Consider the following 18463-nt stretch of genomic DNA (forward strand, 5'->3'; position numbering starts at 1 on the left):
AGCGTCTGTATTTGCTATGAATAGTCCAGCAAAATTATCTTTCATCGTCAGAGCATGACATAAGCAGGCTGAGTAGATTGAGGGAATCGACAACCTATTAGAAGCTTATTTTTTCATCGGACATACAAGTGACACAACTCTATTTTTAATGAAAGCTTCTATCACTTTATTAGCAAAGTGTTTTTCGGCCAAAAAAAAGCTTTCCAAGTACTTCGATTCATTTATAATTAGAGTAATTCAAACTGAAAAAAATATACATGAAGTGGAGTTAGAGTTCAAGTTAACCTCGACAAGTTCCAATAATGGACCAGAGAATGAGATGTAGTGACTAGTGGTATAGTACTGGTAGAGCTATCCAGTGTACTGTATACGCTCCGTTGAGCTAATATAATTATTCTGGCCTTCTCTGGGTTTCAACGTAGCCAGCACGATAATTGAAAGGGGGGGCTTTTTATATTCATATATTCATGTTATGCTGGAATAATTTGTGTTCAAATCGATTGTCTTTACAATCTGTTAACATGAATATATGCCGAATATTTGCCCCCCCCTCCCAATTGTCGAAGCTGGCTACGCCGCTGCTGGGTTTCTTTTTAGAAAACGTAAAATAGTTTATCATGGGTACTCATTGTAAATTGTAATGAATAAAGATATGAACAATGGGACTGAATAGCTGACTGACTGATATAAGTGATATTCTATCTACATCCGAGGAGGGTCTTTGTCTCTCTCAGACGATCTCATGGGGTGGAGCTATAAGATTGTCTGGAAGGAGCTATAAGATTGTCTGGAAGGAAGACTAAGCCTATATTAGGTGTACAAAAAAGCTTTAGTTTCCTCTTGTAGCAACACTGGATCGATAAGAGATGATTCAGTATTGATTATCACTGGACCTTTAGAAAGAACACTTTAGAACTGATCAGATAGGAGCTATCCAGTATAAATAAAGTTAGTTTAGTTTAGGTTTTCTCCTGTAGCAACACTGGATCAATAAGAGATGATCCTTACTGGACCTCTAGGAAGAACAGTCTAGAACAGATAAAACTATCCAGTATAAACCATAGGCATGTTCTGAGATGTTTCTAAATATATTATTCCTGTTTCCGTTCGCGCGCCACCAATACCTTTTTAATCGTTACCGCGAAGTCAGCAATTCATTAAAACAAATTTAACGAGAGAGTCCCCAACAATAACACGAGCCATATTAATGCAACATCAATTTAAGTTAATGCAACACAACAACATGTTTCCCAAAATAGCCGTGTGTAAGAGAGGCTGTTGAGATCCGTCTGGAGGAAGATACGGATTCATACTTGGTGGACTCTAGAGAGGAACGTAAAATGAAACAAACAGCCAACCTAAGACCGCTATTTATTTACCTAAATCGAATCAAATCTGCCTATTTAGTTGTTGTAATGCACCCACGATGCGCGCCAGTTTTCACTGCCTAGCCTCAGCAATTTTCCTTGCCAGTAGTATAGGGTGCAGGTTTCTATCAAACGAGAGAATTACATCTAAAATCACAGCAAGATTTGCAAGTTGAAACAGTTGCCAACAAAACTCATTTCTCCCCTCAGTCAGTGACTCAGTATCTCGATAACATGTCAACATGATAAGAGTTGGAATAAACCGTGAGGCATATGCCACTTTAGTAGTTCAAGCAGCCAATATACTCTGTTGAAAACTATCTTAGTTGACCATTGTATTGGGATTATGACTATCATTTGTTTGACTGTTATTGCCTTAGCAATGCCAGTTAACCATGACATCAACAAGAAAACACATGTATGAATACGTTTTACAACACTAGTGTTGTACAACCACAGGTACAGTAATTACTCAAAGATAATATGATTGAATCAAGGCTAGAATCGGTTGGGAAGAGCTCGAGGGAAACACGAAAACGAAAGCATAAATCGATGGCCAAGACTCCGCGATCCTTAAGAGCATCGCTCCAGATCATTGCAGACGATACCCGTGTTCGTCATATCAACTGTCAAGCAGGCACGCTTATGCCACGCGAACGTTTTTATTGTGATAATCGTTTATAATACACTTAACACGTCACGCACTACTCATGTCTCCGGCTCAGCCAATCAGCTGCCTCTGGTCTCACGCTCCTGCCAACACAGTTCAACAACACCCTGGGAGTGTGACGCGCGTCAGCCAATCAGCGCACGCCGGTCCCACGGTCGGATTCCGTTTATCTGGATGGCCGCGTGGAGCGGTAAAAATGAGTTCAAAACTCTCGCGGAATTTTCCCACGCTACGGCGGGCAAGTGGCGCATATATATTATCGGCGCGGCAGGAGCTGCGTCTCACAAGGAAGGGCGACGCAAGCCGGAGACAAACCTGGAAAAGCGATTTGGACATTATTCTACATTTGCATATAGTGCGCGAGCGTGCGCGCAAATACGAAACATCGTCAGCATTGCTTCGTACCGAAGACGAAGGGTGGTAATGGCAGCTGAACGCGTCAAAACCGTCGAAGATCGAAAGGTAGGAGTTGGGACAAGTCAATTTCATATCTTATTTGCATACTGTGCGCCTAATTTGCATATTTTGCGATCAATTATATTCTCTAGAGTATAGACAAAAGTAAATATTTTAAAGAGTTATATGGAACTTAGAACTTTACCCAAGTAGATATTTCGACCAATCGAAGGCTAATCGAATAGATTTTGAGATTTGAGTTAGTTTTGTCAAGCACACCACAACGCTGTTTAATTTAGAATTTCTGCATATCCTGGTATTATTATCTCTCGCCCACATGAGAACGCTTCATCAGGGATTCTTGCAATACGACAGATTTTATGCAAACTCTTAGCAAGTGCTCTCAATCCGGTCATTATTGCTGTACAGAACAAACATACAAGGCTGTAGGAATGTTCATATTAAAATAAATTTACCAAGGTATTGCGTGACCACAAGTTTTTATTCAGGGCAAGCAATTTACCGAAATAGTCGACAATGTATTGGCTGCTGAGATACAAACTGATTCAAAGCAGATTTTATTTATAAGATTTCTATGCACCAAACGCACCAAACCATACACAGTGTGTATGTAGGTCAAACGTGGGTAACTTTCTACACTCGTATGCCATATTTGGCTAAACAAAATATACACTTCACTTAACGATCGGCCTTCAAGTAGAGATTGCCGTGACGCCTCATTTATTAAGCGTATAAGCAGAGCTGAGATGTACTGAAATACGAGATCTATAAACTAGCTTTAATTGCACCGAATAGCTCTATCTGTTCTAAAGTGCTCGTTTAAATAGGTGTCTAGCAGCAATGTCTTCAAATATCTCTTCGGACAATTTAAGTATTTCGAAGAATTCGAATACAAGAGCTTTTTCTTACAACAATGCGTCCGAGAACGTTTACGACACTGCAGTAATTTTGCCTTGGTAAAAGCTAATTAGGTATTTTTTATTTGAGCACAGAAGTGGGGAATAATTAGATTTGGACGGGAAATCGGGAGTTTCCGAAATTGATACGACTACATGCAGAAATTGATTCTCTAATTAGCATACTTTCCGCAGTTTGCACGTCATAGGTTATTTCAGGCATACTTTATACTAGTGAAGTATACTTATTTATAATCCCTTTGTAGACAATCATACTGTAGGCAATTCAAGGACCATAGTTGAAAATTTGAATGAAAAATACCTTTCATATATGGGCTGCTTCATTGATAGTGAGAATAATGATAGATCCATCCAGCATAAATAAAGATAGCTTAATTTAGGTTTCCTCCTGTGGTAACACTAAATCAGTGAAAGATTAACCTTACTGGACCTCCAGGAAGAACAATTTGGATTTAATAGAACTATCTAGCATAAATAAAGTTATTTTAGTTTTCGTGAAAGATTATCCTTACTGAAACTCTGGAGGTAAAACCTTTTACCACTGACAGGCCTAATTACCTAGCTAAGTTTAACATATCTTGAGGCGCTTTTCAACAGAAAGATCAGACAGGTTGGATAGATCAAATTCCAAAAAAAACACACATTTCGGTTATGAGCATGGGCAAACGTTTTCAAATCGCCTTGTGCAGTGTGCCCGCACGCTTCTCTTTGTCAAATATTTAACTATCTGTTTTGTTTTGCAACACGTTCGGTCAGGTTCGTAGGTGGTCTTAAAATAAAAAAGCTTTTTACCATAGATTACTGCCCTTAAGGCTTTATGACAAAATTAAACAAACAATATAGCTATCACTAATCAATTTCATCAGTTTACAAATTAACATTGCTCGTAGTGGTGACCATGTAGATTGCCAAAGACCCTGGGTACGAGGTTGGTAGATTGCCTCCGTCGCATGCCGCAACGCATGCTAATCGAGTCTCTTGTTGTGCGCAATATCACACGCACGCGGGATTACTTTGGAAGAACATCAATCGTCAGTAACTTGACTGGCCAAGATAATACAACACAAGCACGTCTATTGTCGAGTGCTTTAACGCGGTGAACGAGAACATTTTCAGTAAAAAAAAAAGCAATTCCGAAAAGACAAGGCATCTTGAGAGTCCATATTTGATTCAACTCATTCAAGATTGTAAATTGATTGAGATTGTAAATTTTCGACTTTATTACAAGGTCATCTTCATTCTTCAGATACATTATGAGATACAATACTCAGATATATAACTACAACACTTGCATAGTTGTATATTCGGCATTCTGTTTTGAAGATTACTTTGACATAAAGTCTAAATAGTCGGAATTTATTTTTTACTTTCATTATTTTTTTTCCTCTTTAAATTGTCGGGTGGTCGTGCTTTTCCAGAACATTGGACGGTTTGTTAAAATTCTAGCATTGATTTTGTCTTTGTGCATTCATTCAGGCGAGGAAACCATTGTTGGAACGAAAAAGAAGAGCAAGAATCAACGACAGTTTAGCAGAATTAAAAGGCATCGTTTTGAGATCGCTTAATAAAGATGTAAGTGAACTCAAAAAAACTTCTCATCAAGCGTCGTATAATCGCCTAAAATAGACAAAAAACTCTCGATTTTTCGACCTATAAATGGCGCACTCATACTCTTCTGACAAAAGGTCGAAACGTCGAGTAGTTTTTTTAAGCTGTTTTTAAACCATACTTAAAAAAACCGATTTGAAGACGCGGCTACGTTGCTACCTCCGCATGGTTATTTTAAGACTAAGAATATATTATTATTATATATACCAGTCATCGGTTTGTCTCTCCGGCTGAACTTTAGAGGTTTAAGACTTTAACTGGAATGCTCGATGCAGGTGCGCCTAGACTGTTCTCCCCAGCGGTGAACTGCTTTACCTTGTCGAAAACAAGAGATTTAAGACCGTGCCAGAAACTGCTGCCAGATAGTTCTAATCATGACTCATCGGTCAATCAAAGTGCACAGGATATTGCAAAGCTCTGTATGCGTCACGCAGATGCGATTTCCAGTAATTCGGAATTAGGTTTTCAGAGTTCCGAGAATAAACGTGTTGACAACGATTTGGGAATTTGATGCCCGGCACCCAGAATATCACACGCTCACAAGCGCGGGACTCCGGGGGTAAATGTTTACAGTTGAAGAACGTGTCTCGTTTCCAAAATTTCCCCAAGTAAAATCTTCCCAAGAACTTCGGCTTTAGGGGTGTGGTCAGGTAATTGATGAATAACTTTGTCTCTGTTAAAGAGCTCACGTTATACGAAGATGGAAAAGGCAGATATCCTTGAAATGGCTGTGAAACACCTCAAAGCCCTGAGAGAGACTGTCAACAGTAAGTATTTTATAAGCCATGATAAATCATCGCCGACACGTTGTACGTTCACCAATAAAGGTGTGTCACACGATAATCAGCTTTCTGATCAGAAGGCTTAGAAATTTAAGCATTAGGGGAAAGTAATATATTACCCCCCTTGGCATATCAACTTGAGATAATAATCAACGTATTTTAAATGCATTGAGTGTGTATTTCAACTTATAATGCGTTATTCTCTAGGCTACCCAAGACATGATGGTACATCTCACTACAAGAATGGTTTCACCCAGTGTGCCACTGAGGTCACTCGCTACATCATGGGGGTGGAATCAATAGACGACAACACTCGTTCGGATATCTTATCCCACCTTAACAACACATGTCAATCAATGCACATGTCTGCATCAAAGCCACCTACATCACCACCGCTATCACCGATTATTACCAATCTTTCCCACTGCACAGCCCATGAAGACCCTTGTTACCGCTGTTATCCTTTACCGTACCCCCAACCACACTTTTTAAACCAACCTCCTGAACTATTACCTGGGAACACTTTATCAGGTCCACATGCACAGATGTTTGGACATCCCACCTCGCCCAATGTGCCATACTTAGAGAAATCACTGACAAAGAGTTACTCTGATAGCTCTCTTGTGAAAATGGCCTATGGCTACCCCTTTCCTCGGTCCCCCACAACACACTGCCACAGTACACCCAACTCACCAAAGAGCTCTGTGTTGTCAACACCCACTACCAGAGAACCATCCCAAACAAGGTCTGAACCAGTTTGGCGACCTTGGTGAGGGTAAATTGCAGATAAATAGACACACACTACCAGCATATGGCATTTGATGCCAACAAGAAACAATTTTAAATATATTGTGTATTAGTGTATTATAATAAATTAATTTAATATTAGATACAAATAGTAGTTAGGGTTTTGTATAATTTAAAACAATTTGACCACACCAATTGCAAATGAGTGCGCTGATCGACTGACTGCTTATTGTAGAGTTTATTATTTTGGGTTGTAGATATTAAATATAAATTATCGGAGTCATGCTTATTCAGAACACAAGGTCTTACAATAAATAATTTCAGTCAGTTGTTGTTGTTGTTTTTTCTTGTGAGAAAGTAAATGAAATACAAGAATGCAAAATACTACTTTCAGAAGGGAGAACTACACAATTGCAATACCAAACATTATTTTTATAATAAAGTTGCATCAATACCTAAAATAAACTACGTCACAACTCAAAACAACTAAACCAAGTATATTTAGTCACTTGTTTCGTTCTTTGTAGAAAGTTTACAAACTTACCAAGTCCAAAATTCCAGTTTTCCATCCGTTTTAGACATCAACAAGTACAATTGTACATAATAAATCCTCAGATGGACACTTTTGATGCACGGTTTTAAGAACAATATCATTCAAAGTTCATATTTTTTAAAATTTTATATTTTTTCTTTTCAAATTTTTTATATTTTCCATTGTCCCCAGGTCCCCAAACCTCGCGGTCAAGAGGGTCTTTAAATCATTTAAATGCCAAAAATGCACGTTTGTTCTATGGTTTGTTGTGAAATATTTACATTTGTAGTGCCGTAAAATATTTTCTATCGATGGCAACAGCTTGTGAAGACGAGGACGGTTAGTTTAATACATAATATGTCGCGTAGATGTCTTCTTAAAGGGTGATTTTATAATTATGCGATTTTGTGAGGCAATCATCCTGCCGGAGTGGAACATGCCATGTTGTTATGGAAATTATATTTCCCGCGTTTGTATATTGGCCTGGCAACTCTAAAAGGAGAAGCAGCAATCTAAATATGAAGGACATGATTATTTAGTATAGTATTTAAGTTTATCTTGCATTTGGGTTTAAACTTGCAAACGATACGCATCAATTATAATGTTCCATTCAGTGTAATATATTTGAAGTTACATATTGTGTAATCACATAAAAATATGCAAAAACCCACTCACTTTTAATTTTTATTTCGGTGTAGAGGTCCCTCCTTTAGAAGACCTTTCAGAGGTCATAGATCAAATACAGTCCATGCAGTGTGTAGATAAGATCACAAATGACAAACCACCATCGCCAGAATTAAGTGAGGTACCACAAAAACAACCTACGAAAACCAGTAAACCCCAGACATTTGGTGGTTTCCAGAAAGGATTTCTTAACAAGAAAACCAAACCGAAATTTCCTAAACCTGAATCAAGCAATCCAATATCGGCAAAAGAGGCACAAATACCTACCATATGTCCAAAACAAGAGGAATCGAATAGTCTTGTGTTCCCGGATGTACAGAAAGCAATGGATACTTCATTTTTGCAAAATAAAGGTTTGTCACAAACAGTTTTTGGCCTGGTTGAATTGAGTGTGGATTTACCTCTGATTTATCCAGATATGTGGGGTGTGCAACGACTACACCCTATGGTAGTCTGATACTTTGAGAACATGTATCATATCTGACATTAAATGAGAATATTACTTTGTCACAGAGTAGAATGTTTTTCAAATTAGGAGCAAGACCACATGCTGTTAGGTCACAAGGTTAAAAACATTTTTTGTCAAATATTATAAAGCCTACATTCCTGACTAGGGATTTACTGTGTCTTGTTGATTGATCAAATTCTGTGTGTCCTATTCCTACTGGGCAACACAGAGAGAGTTTGCTAAACCTAAAGGTACAAATTTACTGCTGGTAAGGGCCATAAGGTGCATTCAATGGCAGCAATTTGCCAGGCAGATTTCCTTGGTGTAAATTTGAGAATTTTTGTACTTGAGTTTGTCATCAAGCTGATGCTATGTTTATTGCAAATATCAGATAACATTGCATTTAAAATAGCCTGACAAATTATTTTGGGCGAACATAGCTATAAGGTTTTCATAATACAGAGTTGAATACTAACAAATGTTATGCAATCTTGAACTGAGCATTTGCTGTCCAACTAAATTGCTGAAACTGCTTTGCTTTTCTCAGACTGGGTAACAGACGACCTTCTCAAGAAGCTAGAGGGAAGACCTGATTTACTAAAGAAACTTGCCGACCCAAGATACTCCCAAGCTTTGAGTCTTTTCAGGCAGAATCCGGAGGAGGGTTTGAAGCTAATTCAAGGCAGTCAAGAACTACAGTCATTTATTAAAGATTTTTGTGCTATCCTAGGGGAACACTTTACAGGAATGGCAGAGCAAACCTCAGAGCAAGTGGTAAGTGTGAAAATATTGTATACATAGATTACTTAAGCCAACTGTTTTATAAAATACTGTATTTTTAAAAGCTAGACTTCTTTGGTCTGAACATATGGATCCAGTTATGATATGGAAAAGACTAACCCAAAGCTTGGTGGTAAAATAAGCTGACACAAAACAGAGCAGAAAACTTCAAGCAACTAGGCATATTGCCAACTATTAACAGCTAGATTGAAATGTTTAACATTTTTCTTTTTAGAATTCATCAGAAGTTGATGGCAAGGCCACAACAGCTTCGCAGGAAGATAAGGAAAAGATGAGTAAGATCTTATCAGATCCTGCAACACTGGAAGTTCTCAAAGATCCATGGGTTAGTAAACTTATAAAGAACTTAAAGGAAAATCCTCCAGAAGCAAGAAGGTTAGTTTTTCATCTAAACTACATGTTCCAGTTTGAACTTCAAGAATAAAACAATTTCCTCAAAGATTTTACACATGAATTACCCTTTTTTTTATCTCTTAGAATGTTGGCAACAAGTAAACCAGAAGTTCTGCCAAAGATAAAGAAACTAATTGATGCTGGAATTTTAAGTTATGGATGACCCTAGATGTACATAAAGTATATATCAAATTAGATTTATGAATTAGATTTATGTATAGAATTTGTTATGATTTACAAAAAAATTGATGTGACATTAATTTATTACAAATTATGTTTTCATTGCTGAAGATAATTCTTTTGATTAGCTTTGATTATAATGATTTTGATGGTATTTGATGGTGTTTTGGGAGTAGATGGGGTGATAGACATTAGATGTGCTATTGTACTTCTGAGATATATGAGCTGAAGAAAAACCATTCCCCACAACTTAGCATTCCACTCAGGTGAGATAACAACATAAGGCAATTTTATTTGTTAGTTGCAGTTACGTCACTGCCAGTCAATTATGAATTTACAAACATTTCGACATAATCACCATAGTGTATAATAATCTAATCTTATAATGCGTGAAATCTAATCTTAAAATGCAAAACACAAAATCCAATCCTTTAAAACATTTCACACTGACAATATCTTGTTTACAAACATTTGCTAATCATTATATATGTACATCTTTTTGATACATTCATGCAACAATTTATAAATATAAATTTAAGATGGTGTGTGGTGATTCCATAATACCTTCATATTCTACACAATGCACAACCCTTCAGCTTGTTTACCATTCATATTTAATACACCTCTGGATCTACTGTGTTATTTCTCGCTTAGGGAAGATATGACTTGTTTTGACTTACATTGTACACAACGTCATCTTATTCTGGTGTTTTCTGCAATGACTCTTTCTTTACTTTGTAGTCATTTAATGCTGCTTTTATAGCATCTTCTGCCAACACTAGTAATAAAATAATATAGAATTATAAAATGGTATTTTGAATGTGCCCACTTTGGTCAGAAGCATAAACACTGAGAAAAAGCTAGGTTCTTGTAATGTATCCTCTTAATTCTGAAAATTTCAACCAAAAATGCCTTTGTAGTACTCTGAACAACAAATTCTACTATAGAGTTAACCTCAACCACATCAATATTCACTAGAAACTTACTTGAACAATGGAGTTTAACCGGAGGCAATGACAATTCTTTTGCAATGTCTGTGTTCTTGATTTTGACAGCATCGTCCACCTAAAACACCAAGTTATCATTCAATATTGCTACCAAGAACAACAACACCAACCATCACATTGCCACTTACATTCTTCCCCTTGACCCACTCTGTAGCCAGAGAACTTGAGGCAATTGCAGAACCACAGCCAAACGTTTTGAATTTAGCATCAACAATCTTTCCATCATCATCTACTTTGATCTAAAAAAATAAACCAAACCTTGTTAATCAGTTATGGCCTAATATATTAGCTTGCACGCATGAGTTGAATTCATTTTGGAAATTAGGTAAGTCTGATAATGAAATATATTCTTCTCAACATAGTTTTACATCCTAGCAATTGAATACTTTAATTCAAAACCAACATTATAAGCAAATTATAAATTCAAATTCATGACAAAATTCCTAGACATGCATATAATTAGCAAATCTGAAGGACTGTCTGCAAATTTTGTTGAAAACTCAACTTGGAAATTGCATGCATTGACTGCAAATTGTTAAGCAGGAAAATACAGAAAAAATACAGGGCAATTTAACAATATAATAGCTGTTGTAACTGATCCACCTGTAATTTCATTACATCACCACATGCTGGTGCACCAACAAGCCCAGTACCAACGTTCTCATCATCCTTGTCCAATGAACCAACATTACGAGGATTCTCATAATGGTCAATAACCTAAAGAAGATTAATCCTTCACTTTTAGGTATTCTCAGAACTGACTCATTACACTTTGTTACTTGTTGTGTTGAGATTGATAAGAGATCATCAGAGATCTGAGCGGTCTAGCACGTACATAAGTCTGTACGACATTAAGACATAACACATTCTGTTCCTTGACACATGAGCAAACCAAGATATAAACAAGAATTATTACTTAGGCCAAACTCTTGGCTGCTTATTTATTGAGAAAGGGCATTCTACTCGGTATAAATTCACACACAAAAAAGTACGTGTCTACGTGATTATTCATTATATTCACAATAATAACTTATTAATATATTTTGACTGTGGCTATTTTGTCTTAATACTCTACAAACAATATTTTAACGTCAATCCTCTCACAATGTTCCATCTTTAGGAACTAAAGTTCTAAAGACGTTTACAAACAAGAGTTTGTTTACAATTTCGTTGTCTGAACGTGGCATCTTCAAACCCTAACCTTCTCGTGGTATCCAGCTGAAATAACCGCTTCACGATAGCGAGGAATAGTTCTTAGTATCCGAATACCACTTTTTCCCACGTTGCACATCATATTTTTATCGTTTTAGGCAGAAAATGGCAAAAAAAGGTGCACAAATTTTTATACAAACGTGTTGTTGGTGTTTACAGAAAATCCAATTACCCAAAATCCTTCGCAAAATTTAATGTTACGTAACGTAATCCATCACACGCAACTTGAACACGTGCCTTCACAAAGCGCGTGTTTTTTTTCCTTTCCCCCCGTCCCTTCAAAATTTCTCAGATTGAAATTCCTAGTTACCTCCTATTCTTACTGAACCACATTACAAATGAAAGTGAACAAAAGTTGCAACAATAGCTATCTCCACCCCCCATCCATTTGTTACAGTTGAATCATCATCATCACCATCTTCCTGCCTCTTGGATCAGTGAATCTGCACCCTGATTTATAATGATTAGGGGATAACATGTTTAAGCAGGCTAACTGGAGCTGGTGTGCTGAACAACTAAGATGAAATGCAATAAAAAAACACAAGCTTTGAGAGAGATAAGATTCAATGTTTTTTATTTATTTGTTTCAGTTGACAGTTCATCTTTAGCAGCCAAAAGCTGTAATAACTTCATTGTGTGGCTTAATTTCATTCTCCTTGTTCTTCTCAGCTTGAGCCTTCAGTTTCTACAGGGAAATTACAAAAGAACAATACATTTTAGCAGAAATTTAACAGTGTTAACTCAAGTGCATTATTCAATAATTCAGCTATCGAACACCAGAATATTACACAGAGGAAAAGAAAGCTTTCATCTTGATCAAAAACATACCAACAAAGTCTTTTTGTGTTGGAAGTAAACAGCTGACTTTGCTTTCCGTTTCACCTCCAATGTCTTCACCACATCCTGGTGAAAAGAAAGTGTTATTAGTAAAAAACCATTTTTTTAACTTTGTTTTTTTCAAAACATTGAACAAGGAAAAAGTATTGTAATAATACATAATCAGATAGGAAATGTACATACTTGATATTTCCAGCCAACCTCATGTGATAGTCTTCCCAACACACAAAACTGTAACACAATAAAACACCACATTAATGCGAGTTATCTTAGAGAAAACTCTAAGATCTAATAAGAGATTTGTATTACCCGTCGTCCAGGTTTCAACCGTACCACCCTCAAAGCTGAAGGAACAACCATTCTCTTAACCTATAATCAAAATAAACTTTAGCAAATCAACTAAGGGAAGTTATTCTTCATAATATATTATATATATCTTCCTAGATTAGTTACTACAATGATTTATCATAATTCGAAAAGAAATTCACATTTATCTGATTTCAAAATGCATTACCTTGTCATATGGTGGAGGAACACCTTCAAAAACTTTCAAACGATTCATCGCTTCCATGCCTCGTTTTGTCTTATGAGGTACCATCCCTGTAACAATAATAATACTATATATAGATCATCACGAAATAATCACAATGTTGTATGATGCAAACAAATACCTCTGACTGTTCTCCAGAATATTCTGCTGGGTGCACGGAAATGGAATGGCCCACGAGATGGTTTTGTGTTCATTCTTTTCCGCAGAAAATCCAAATATTTCACTAAATTCAGATTGGTTTAAAAAATATGAGAGGTGACGTAAATAAACCAATGATACAGTGGATGCCATTGGGTGCTTTACAAGACACTCAGTAAAATTGACTATTTTGTAAAAGTCACTTCAATTCACTTACACTTATTTCTATAGAAATTGCCACTGATATTTATATCTTCGCATCGTACCACCACAATGCGTTGACCTGTGTTGAGATATGAAAATAATTACTACAAATGTCCTTGACTACGCCTTTTATGTCTGGACTTCAAGGAAAGATTTAGGAGGGGGAACATAACCCCTGGCATTGTCCTTAGTCTCAACTGGTGAAAAGCCAAATTATACACTAAGAAAATAATTTTAACTAACTATGTTATAATAAGTAGCCTAGCCATTGCACCTCTCCCTCCTCCCATCTTTTTACATCCAAATTTGTTTTAATCACAGTTTTAATAAAAAACAAGAAACTGACTTGATCACTCACCAGACAAAAGAGATTTGGCAACTGTGGAGGCTAGACGCCCTAGTAGATGTCCCGAAGCATCAATCGTTATTTGCTGTAGAATGATATAACTTCATAAAGTGAATTGCATAAAAGTACAATTGTTTTATAGGTAATACGGAAACACTAAAAATATAGACCTAGGGTCTAGGGGTTAGAGCTTTTATTACTAGGTGTATTCAGGTGGCATATTGCCATTTCTGATACTGCAAATAACACATCCTTTAAAGCATTTATACCAGAATTCAGAGTTTCACAAAATGATCAAAAGCTTATTTGTCACATTTATATTAAAATCTTCACAAATAAATACAGTCTACTTTATTTTAGCATTTATAATATTTGAAAGGCCAACAACCGACTCCAAACTATAATTTGAAGTTAGTTGCTTTATATAATGGTCAAGTGGATGGCCTATGATAATCCTGGGAACTCTGAACTAGCATCTGTGCGAAACTTTATATAGCAAAATATATTCTATAATTTCAATTCGAGGGAATGTTTTACAAATGCTTTTATCTCTAAAATGATCAACTTTAACTGGGTAACTAAACTCGTTAGCAATCAACCAGCTATCATTTAATACGATTCCAGTTAAAATGTGATCAATAATCGTGAAAAAAGCGGGTAAAATATGAAATATTTGCGAGTTCAAAGCACCACGTTTACCTTCTCGAAACCCATGTCGAAAAAAGAAAGAACTCAAACTGCGCATGTGCACTACTGCAGTCCCAGTCTTCTATGAGCACATTCCATGAGGCAAAGAATTTTTTATCCAGAATTTTTTTTCGCACCTGCTAGGCGCACAGTGAAAATAAAGAATCGCAAAAAAATGAATTTCTAACAAAAAAAACACTGCATCACCTATTCACAAGAATAATTAAAATTAAGTACATAGTATATTATCTTCATAGTTAGTTTTTCAAAAAAAAGCGGAAATTCCAGAATATTGCAAGAAAGTTTAAATTATTGTTCTGATTGGACCTAATTTGACATTTTGCAGATATTGACCAATCACACACTCACACACAGCACTTTTAGAATTTCGAAATTTGTCTCTCGTCGGGACCTTTAAACCATTGTAACGTATTTTCGTTACAATGGTGGGCGTCAAGAAAGGTGTGTGTTTTTGGTGAACTTTTATCACCCATTTGATGATCAAACGCACCTGTTCCAAGCCAGTAAAAGCCTTTACAAAACCAGGCAAGTATAGTTTTTATTTCTTTACTAGTTTTCGTCCCCTACGGTGCATCGCTTCCTATTTTTTTTAGCATTTAAATAACACGTGTTTGAAGAGCGAAGGTGACCACCCAGGTTCATTTTCATCCATGCAAAAATTTTGCACCTTTAATAAGTTTGTAAACTATATCACGCATCTAAATCTAAATTCTCAAGAACATACACAGCTTCTCCGTCTGTCCCACAAACTAAGTTCTGCCCTGTTACATCTAAAGAGTTCACTGCTGAACGATTGTAAGGCAACAGGGAAAAAGTTTCAATTTTATGTTTGCTCGCATCTGCCGACAACCACGGCGTGGGCGTATTGCTTGAATCTACACCATCCTCTACATCTGGGGCATTTGGTTTGAGTATTCGACTGATATTCAATGACGGGGTCTTCATGGATGAGCCATTCCATTGCCACACAGCACCGTCTTGAGAGCATGTGAACAAATGGTCTGGGTTGGAAGTATAGAACTTTACTTCCCAAACTAAAAACAAATAAACTAACTGTGTTATAACTTTTGACCTTTTAACAATTGCATGGCAAGGATCAGTTGTGCAAAGATCAGCTTTACCAGAGCTGTTTTCTTTATATAAAACAAATCTCTTAACATACTTTCAGCAGAGTGTGCTTCTAATAGTGTGACTGGATATCTTTCTTGTCTCATGTCCCATAGCCCAAGGACACCATCTTGACCTCCAGTGACAATCAAATGTGGTTGTGTTGGGTGTTTATCAATGCACAACAAAGGAACACGGTCCCCACTTCTGTAAAATCAAAGTGTTTACAAAAGTTATCCAAACAGAAGTTACACTGAATATGACAATAAATTATATAAGAAAATTAGCACAGACATACAGAAGCATGGCACGGACAGGTTTCACTTCCTTTTGCCTCAGATCCCAAACCTTGAGTTGCCCAATAAAGTTCACTGTTGCAATTTCATATGATTTCACAAAGGTGACCGCAGATATGGTTGTACAATCAGCAGACTCTGAGAAAACCAATGTCAGCATTTTTAGACATTTTCATTTAAAAATTAAAGAACACAAAATATATTTAACATGATAAAGCTTGGTATAAAGTAAACGTGCTGTATATACCTATATTCCTGACAGGTTTCTGATGGTCCATCCTCAATACAACAATTCTACCATCCTCTCCGACACTCACAAAATCAGGCAGATTTGTGTTGGTGGCCAAAGATGTACATGAACAACTTGATGTTTCGTTGTAATGATGAATCCCATGCCAACTATGGAACTGTGACAAGCTCTAACAAAAGTTTAATCATGATTCATCTACCCATTGAGGTACATACTCTAAATTTCTTTTTAGTTAAATTTAATTTCTTTGTTGTTTTGTCTGTTCATACATACCCCTCTTGCACTGTCATGTTTGTGCAACGTAACATTGCCATTTGAGGATGCCGTTAATATCCTCTCACTATCCGTATACTGCAAATAATAAAAAAAAGGTACACTAATTTGGTGTACTTTTCAAAAAATTAATGCTTGGTCTACCACCAGACTATGTAGTCTTGCCCACCTTAATATCTGTGACACTCCCTTCATGTTCAACTGCACAAATCAACTGGGGTTCATCAGCCAGGTTGCTGTCGATTGACATTGCATTACCATCACTTTGTAGATCTTCTGTACTCCATAAACACAAATTATTCACCTGTTGTTGGAACCAATAAACATGATTGTTTTTCAACATTATTACCAGTATCCCACTAGTACTATCAGTTGCATTTGTGTTTGTATTTAATATTTGAGCCACTGCAATTTAAGTGCTTTAGTCAAATGACTCAAATCTATGGAAACATGACTGTATTGCCTTGTAATAAGTATATCACTTACATTGTTGTCCCAACCACCACTGGCGAAAACAGTTGACCGTTTAAGATGGGTCGAAGGTCTCCATCTAACCTTAGAAACCTTTTGACCAACATAGTGCACTGTTGCGCTCGTCGCCATTTTGAACTTTCAACTCCAGTTCAGTCAAATATAATATGAATAGCTCAGATTCGTAGAAGCTCGGGCTGAAATTTAGGGTGTTGATATGGTTGTTGAATGTTGAGCAAAGTGGAGTCAAATAATTGTTTGAATGTTAAAGGTGCTTTGGTTAAATGAAACCTAAATGAATAAAAAGAGCACCTTTGAATCTCTCGAGTGAAAAATATTTTCAAATTCACAAAATTTTGTGCTTCCCGCGCGCTCTGCGGGCTGTATCGGAATCCGACAATTGACGGCACTTTCCGACAAGGAGGCAAACATGAAACAAATATGGCGGAGTCAAATGGTGATAAAACTCAACACGAACCGGACGACAACAAATTATTTAAAGCGAAATTAGCTTTTCTTTTTGGAGTTACGTTTGCATCCGTTATCGGGGGATTTGGTTTGGCTCTTGGCGTTGCACGAAAGCGTTCACCAACGTCGTTTTCTGGCCACGTTCACGATGAAGGAGCGAAGCTGGCAATGAGAGCATTTGGCTGGGGCACCCTTATATCAGTCAGTGGTGTTACAGCCATTGGTATCATTGGAAAGTCAGCGTATGAATTGAAAAAGGTATAGCTGAGTTTAGCAGTCACAACACCTGAAATGTGCAGTGTATCTCAAATGCAGTTTGCAGGACTGCCAGGACAGTTTCCATTTGCACATAAACATAATCTTATGCAATTTCTGTTTCCCTCACGACTTAGTACAAGTAGTACAGTAATTATGGTCATATGGATACAGTATTACTGTATCTGTATGATCATAATTACTGTACTAAATTGTCTTGAGAGATCCAAGACCTGATGGATGATTTCTCATTGCACTACTGAGCATTGCACATGGACAAGACATCAAGAACTCAAAACAATAAAGAGCACCCAAAAGACAACAACATATATTAGAATTACAATGCAAAAATTGCTCTAACCAAATGGTTCATATTATTTAATTTTATTATCTTATATGTTAGGTTGTTTTCAATTGAAGAAGAAACAGACATCAAATGGTTCTTTCACAAGGGTCGGAGTACAGAAATCAGATACATCTTGTGAATTGTGTGCAGGATGTCAAGAGCTGGAAACCATAATGTTAAACTTGGGGCACATATCCGAATGAAATTGAGTCCTTTATTAAAAAAAGTATTGACTATTTATATAATGTAAATAGCTGATGAAGAAGTGAAATGTTAAAAATGTATAGTGTCAATGTTATAAGAGCAAGTAAAAGAATAGACAAGGTCCATCAATACTAATTTTGTTGCAGTTAATAGATTGTGTCAATTTTGTGTCAAGAATAGCATTGTAACAAATATCATCATGAGTAGATTGAAAATAAATATTATAGCAGATTGATATAGGAATT

At 36.6% G+C, this 18463-nt stretch overlaps 6 protein-coding genes across 6 annotated transcripts in view; 3 read left to right on the forward strand and 3 right to left on the reverse strand.

The window, feature by feature from the left end:
• LOC114534603 overlaps positions 1-7172 on the reverse strand; it is a 44566-nt gene extending 37394 nt beyond the window's left edge. Inside the window, exon 1 of the mRNA XM_028556068.1 lies at positions 7053-7172. The gene's annotated coding sequence lies outside the window, so the exon portion shown is untranslated. The remainder of the gene's footprint in view (positions 1-7052) is intronic.
• LOC114534625 (transcription factor HES-4-like) lies at positions 2338-6805 on the forward strand. Its single transcript, XM_028556096.1, has 4 exons — positions 2338-2499; positions 4848-4943; positions 5662-5746; positions 5969-6805. Exons 1-4 carry the CDS (start codon positions 2461-2463, stop codon positions 6532-6534), a joined length of 786 nt encoding a protein of 261 aa, XP_028411897.1. The 5' UTR covers positions 2338-2460; the 3' UTR covers positions 6535-6805.
• Positions 7173-7265: 93 nt separating the features above from the next.
• On the forward strand, positions 7266-9656 carry LOC114537704. Its single transcript, XM_028558806.1, has 5 exons — positions 7266-7379; positions 7739-8077; positions 8720-8946; positions 9188-9348; positions 9451-9656. The coding sequence occupies exons 1-5, from the start codon at positions 7352-7354 to the stop codon at positions 9527-9529; spliced, it is 834 nt and encodes a 277-aa protein (XP_028414607.1). The 5' UTR covers positions 7266-7351; the 3' UTR covers positions 9530-9656.
• A 2666-nt stretch (positions 9657-12322) lies between these two features.
• LOC114535043 (60S ribosomal protein L13a-like) lies at positions 12323-14573 on the reverse strand. The gene is made up of 9 exons (XM_028556421.1): positions 14540-14573; positions 13853-13925; positions 13508-13573; positions 13274-13375; positions 13117-13202; positions 12912-12971; positions 12786-12833; positions 12594-12668; positions 12323-12450 (listed from the first exon to the last, which is right to left on the reverse strand). The coding sequence occupies exons 1-9, from the start codon at positions 14552-14554 to the stop codon at positions 12370-12372; spliced, it is 606 nt and encodes a 201-aa protein (XP_028412222.1). The 5' UTR covers positions 14555-14573; the 3' UTR covers positions 12323-12369.
• Positions 14574-15189: 616 nt separating this feature from the next.
• Positions 15190-17090, reverse strand: LOC114536302 (nucleoporin Nup43-like). The gene is made up of 7 exons (XM_028557640.1): positions 16961-17090; positions 16644-16778; positions 16475-16552; positions 16199-16370; positions 15954-16089; positions 15711-15862; positions 15190-15582 (listed from the first exon to the last, which is right to left on the reverse strand). Exons 1-7 carry the CDS (start codon positions 17075-17077, stop codon positions 15239-15241), a joined length of 1134 nt encoding a protein of 377 aa, XP_028413441.1. The 5' UTR covers positions 17078-17090; the 3' UTR covers positions 15190-15238.
• A 289-nt stretch (positions 17091-17379) lies between these two features.
• Positions 17380-18087, forward strand: LOC114537185 (transmembrane protein 242-like). The gene is made up of 2 exons (XM_028558310.1): positions 17380-17671; positions 18072-18087. The coding sequence occupies exons 1-2, from the start codon at positions 17387-17389 to the stop codon at positions 18084-18086; spliced, it is 300 nt and encodes a 99-aa protein (XP_028414111.1). The 5' UTR covers positions 17380-17386; the 3' UTR covers position 18087.
• The last annotated feature ends 376 nt before the right edge of the window (positions 18088-18463 follow it).

This window comes from Dendronephthya gigantea, unplaced genomic scaffold (assembly GCF_004324835.1).
Source record: "Dendronephthya gigantea isolate DGI-Jeju-01 unplaced genomic scaffold, DenGig_1.0 000002F, whole genome shotgun sequence".
NCBI classification, from domain to species: domain Eukaryota; kingdom Metazoa; phylum Cnidaria; class Anthozoa; order Malacalcyonacea; family Nephtheidae; genus Dendronephthya; species Dendronephthya gigantea.

Coding starts and splice junctions, on each gene's coding strand:
- LOC114535043 (XM_028556421.1), bottom strand. Junction 13,376..13,507: donor CAATTTCTATAGAAATAAGT/GTAAGTGAATTG, acceptor ATCTGAATTTAG/TGAAATATTTGGATTTTCTG. Junction 12,669..12,785: donor AGGTTGGCTGGAAATATCAA/GTATGTACATTT, acceptor TCTTTTCACCAG/GATGTGGTGAAGACATTGGA.
- LOC114537704 (XM_028558806.1), top strand. CDS start 7,352: ATGGCAACAGCTTGTGAAGACGAGGACG. Junction 7,380..7,738: donor AGCTTGTGAAGACGAGGACG/GTTAGTTTAATA, acceptor ATTTCGGTGTAG/AGGTCCCTCCTTTAGAAGAC. Junction 8,078..8,719: donor TTCATTTTTGCAAAATAAAG/GTTTGTCACAAA, acceptor TGCTTTTCTCAG/ACTGGGTAACAGACGACCTT.
- LOC114534625 (XM_028556096.1), top strand. CDS start 2,461: ATGGCAGCTGAACGCGTCAAAACCGTCGAAGATCGAAAG. Junction 2,500..4,847: donor AAACCGTCGAAGATCGAAAG/GTAGGAGTTGGG, acceptor GCATTCATTCAG/GCGAGGAAACCATTGTTGGA. Junction 5,747..5,968: donor CCTGAGAGAGACTGTCAACA/GTAAGTATTTTA, acceptor GTTATTCTCTAG/GCTACCCAAGACATGATGGT.
- LOC114537185 (XM_028558310.1), top strand. CDS start 17,387: ATGGCGGAGTCAAATGGTGATAAAACTCAACACGAACCGGACGACAAC.
- LOC114536302 (XM_028557640.1), bottom strand. CDS start 17,077: ATGGCGACGAGCGCAACAGTGCACTATGTTGGTCAAAAGGTTTCTAAG. Junction 16,779..16,960: donor GTGGTGGTTGGGACAACAAT/GTAAGTGATATA, acceptor TTCCAACAACAG/GTGAATAATTTGTGTTTATG. Junction 15,583..15,710: donor AGAAGCACACTCTGCTGAAA/GTATGTTAAGAG, acceptor ATTTGTTTTTAG/TTTGGGAAGTAAAGTTCTAT.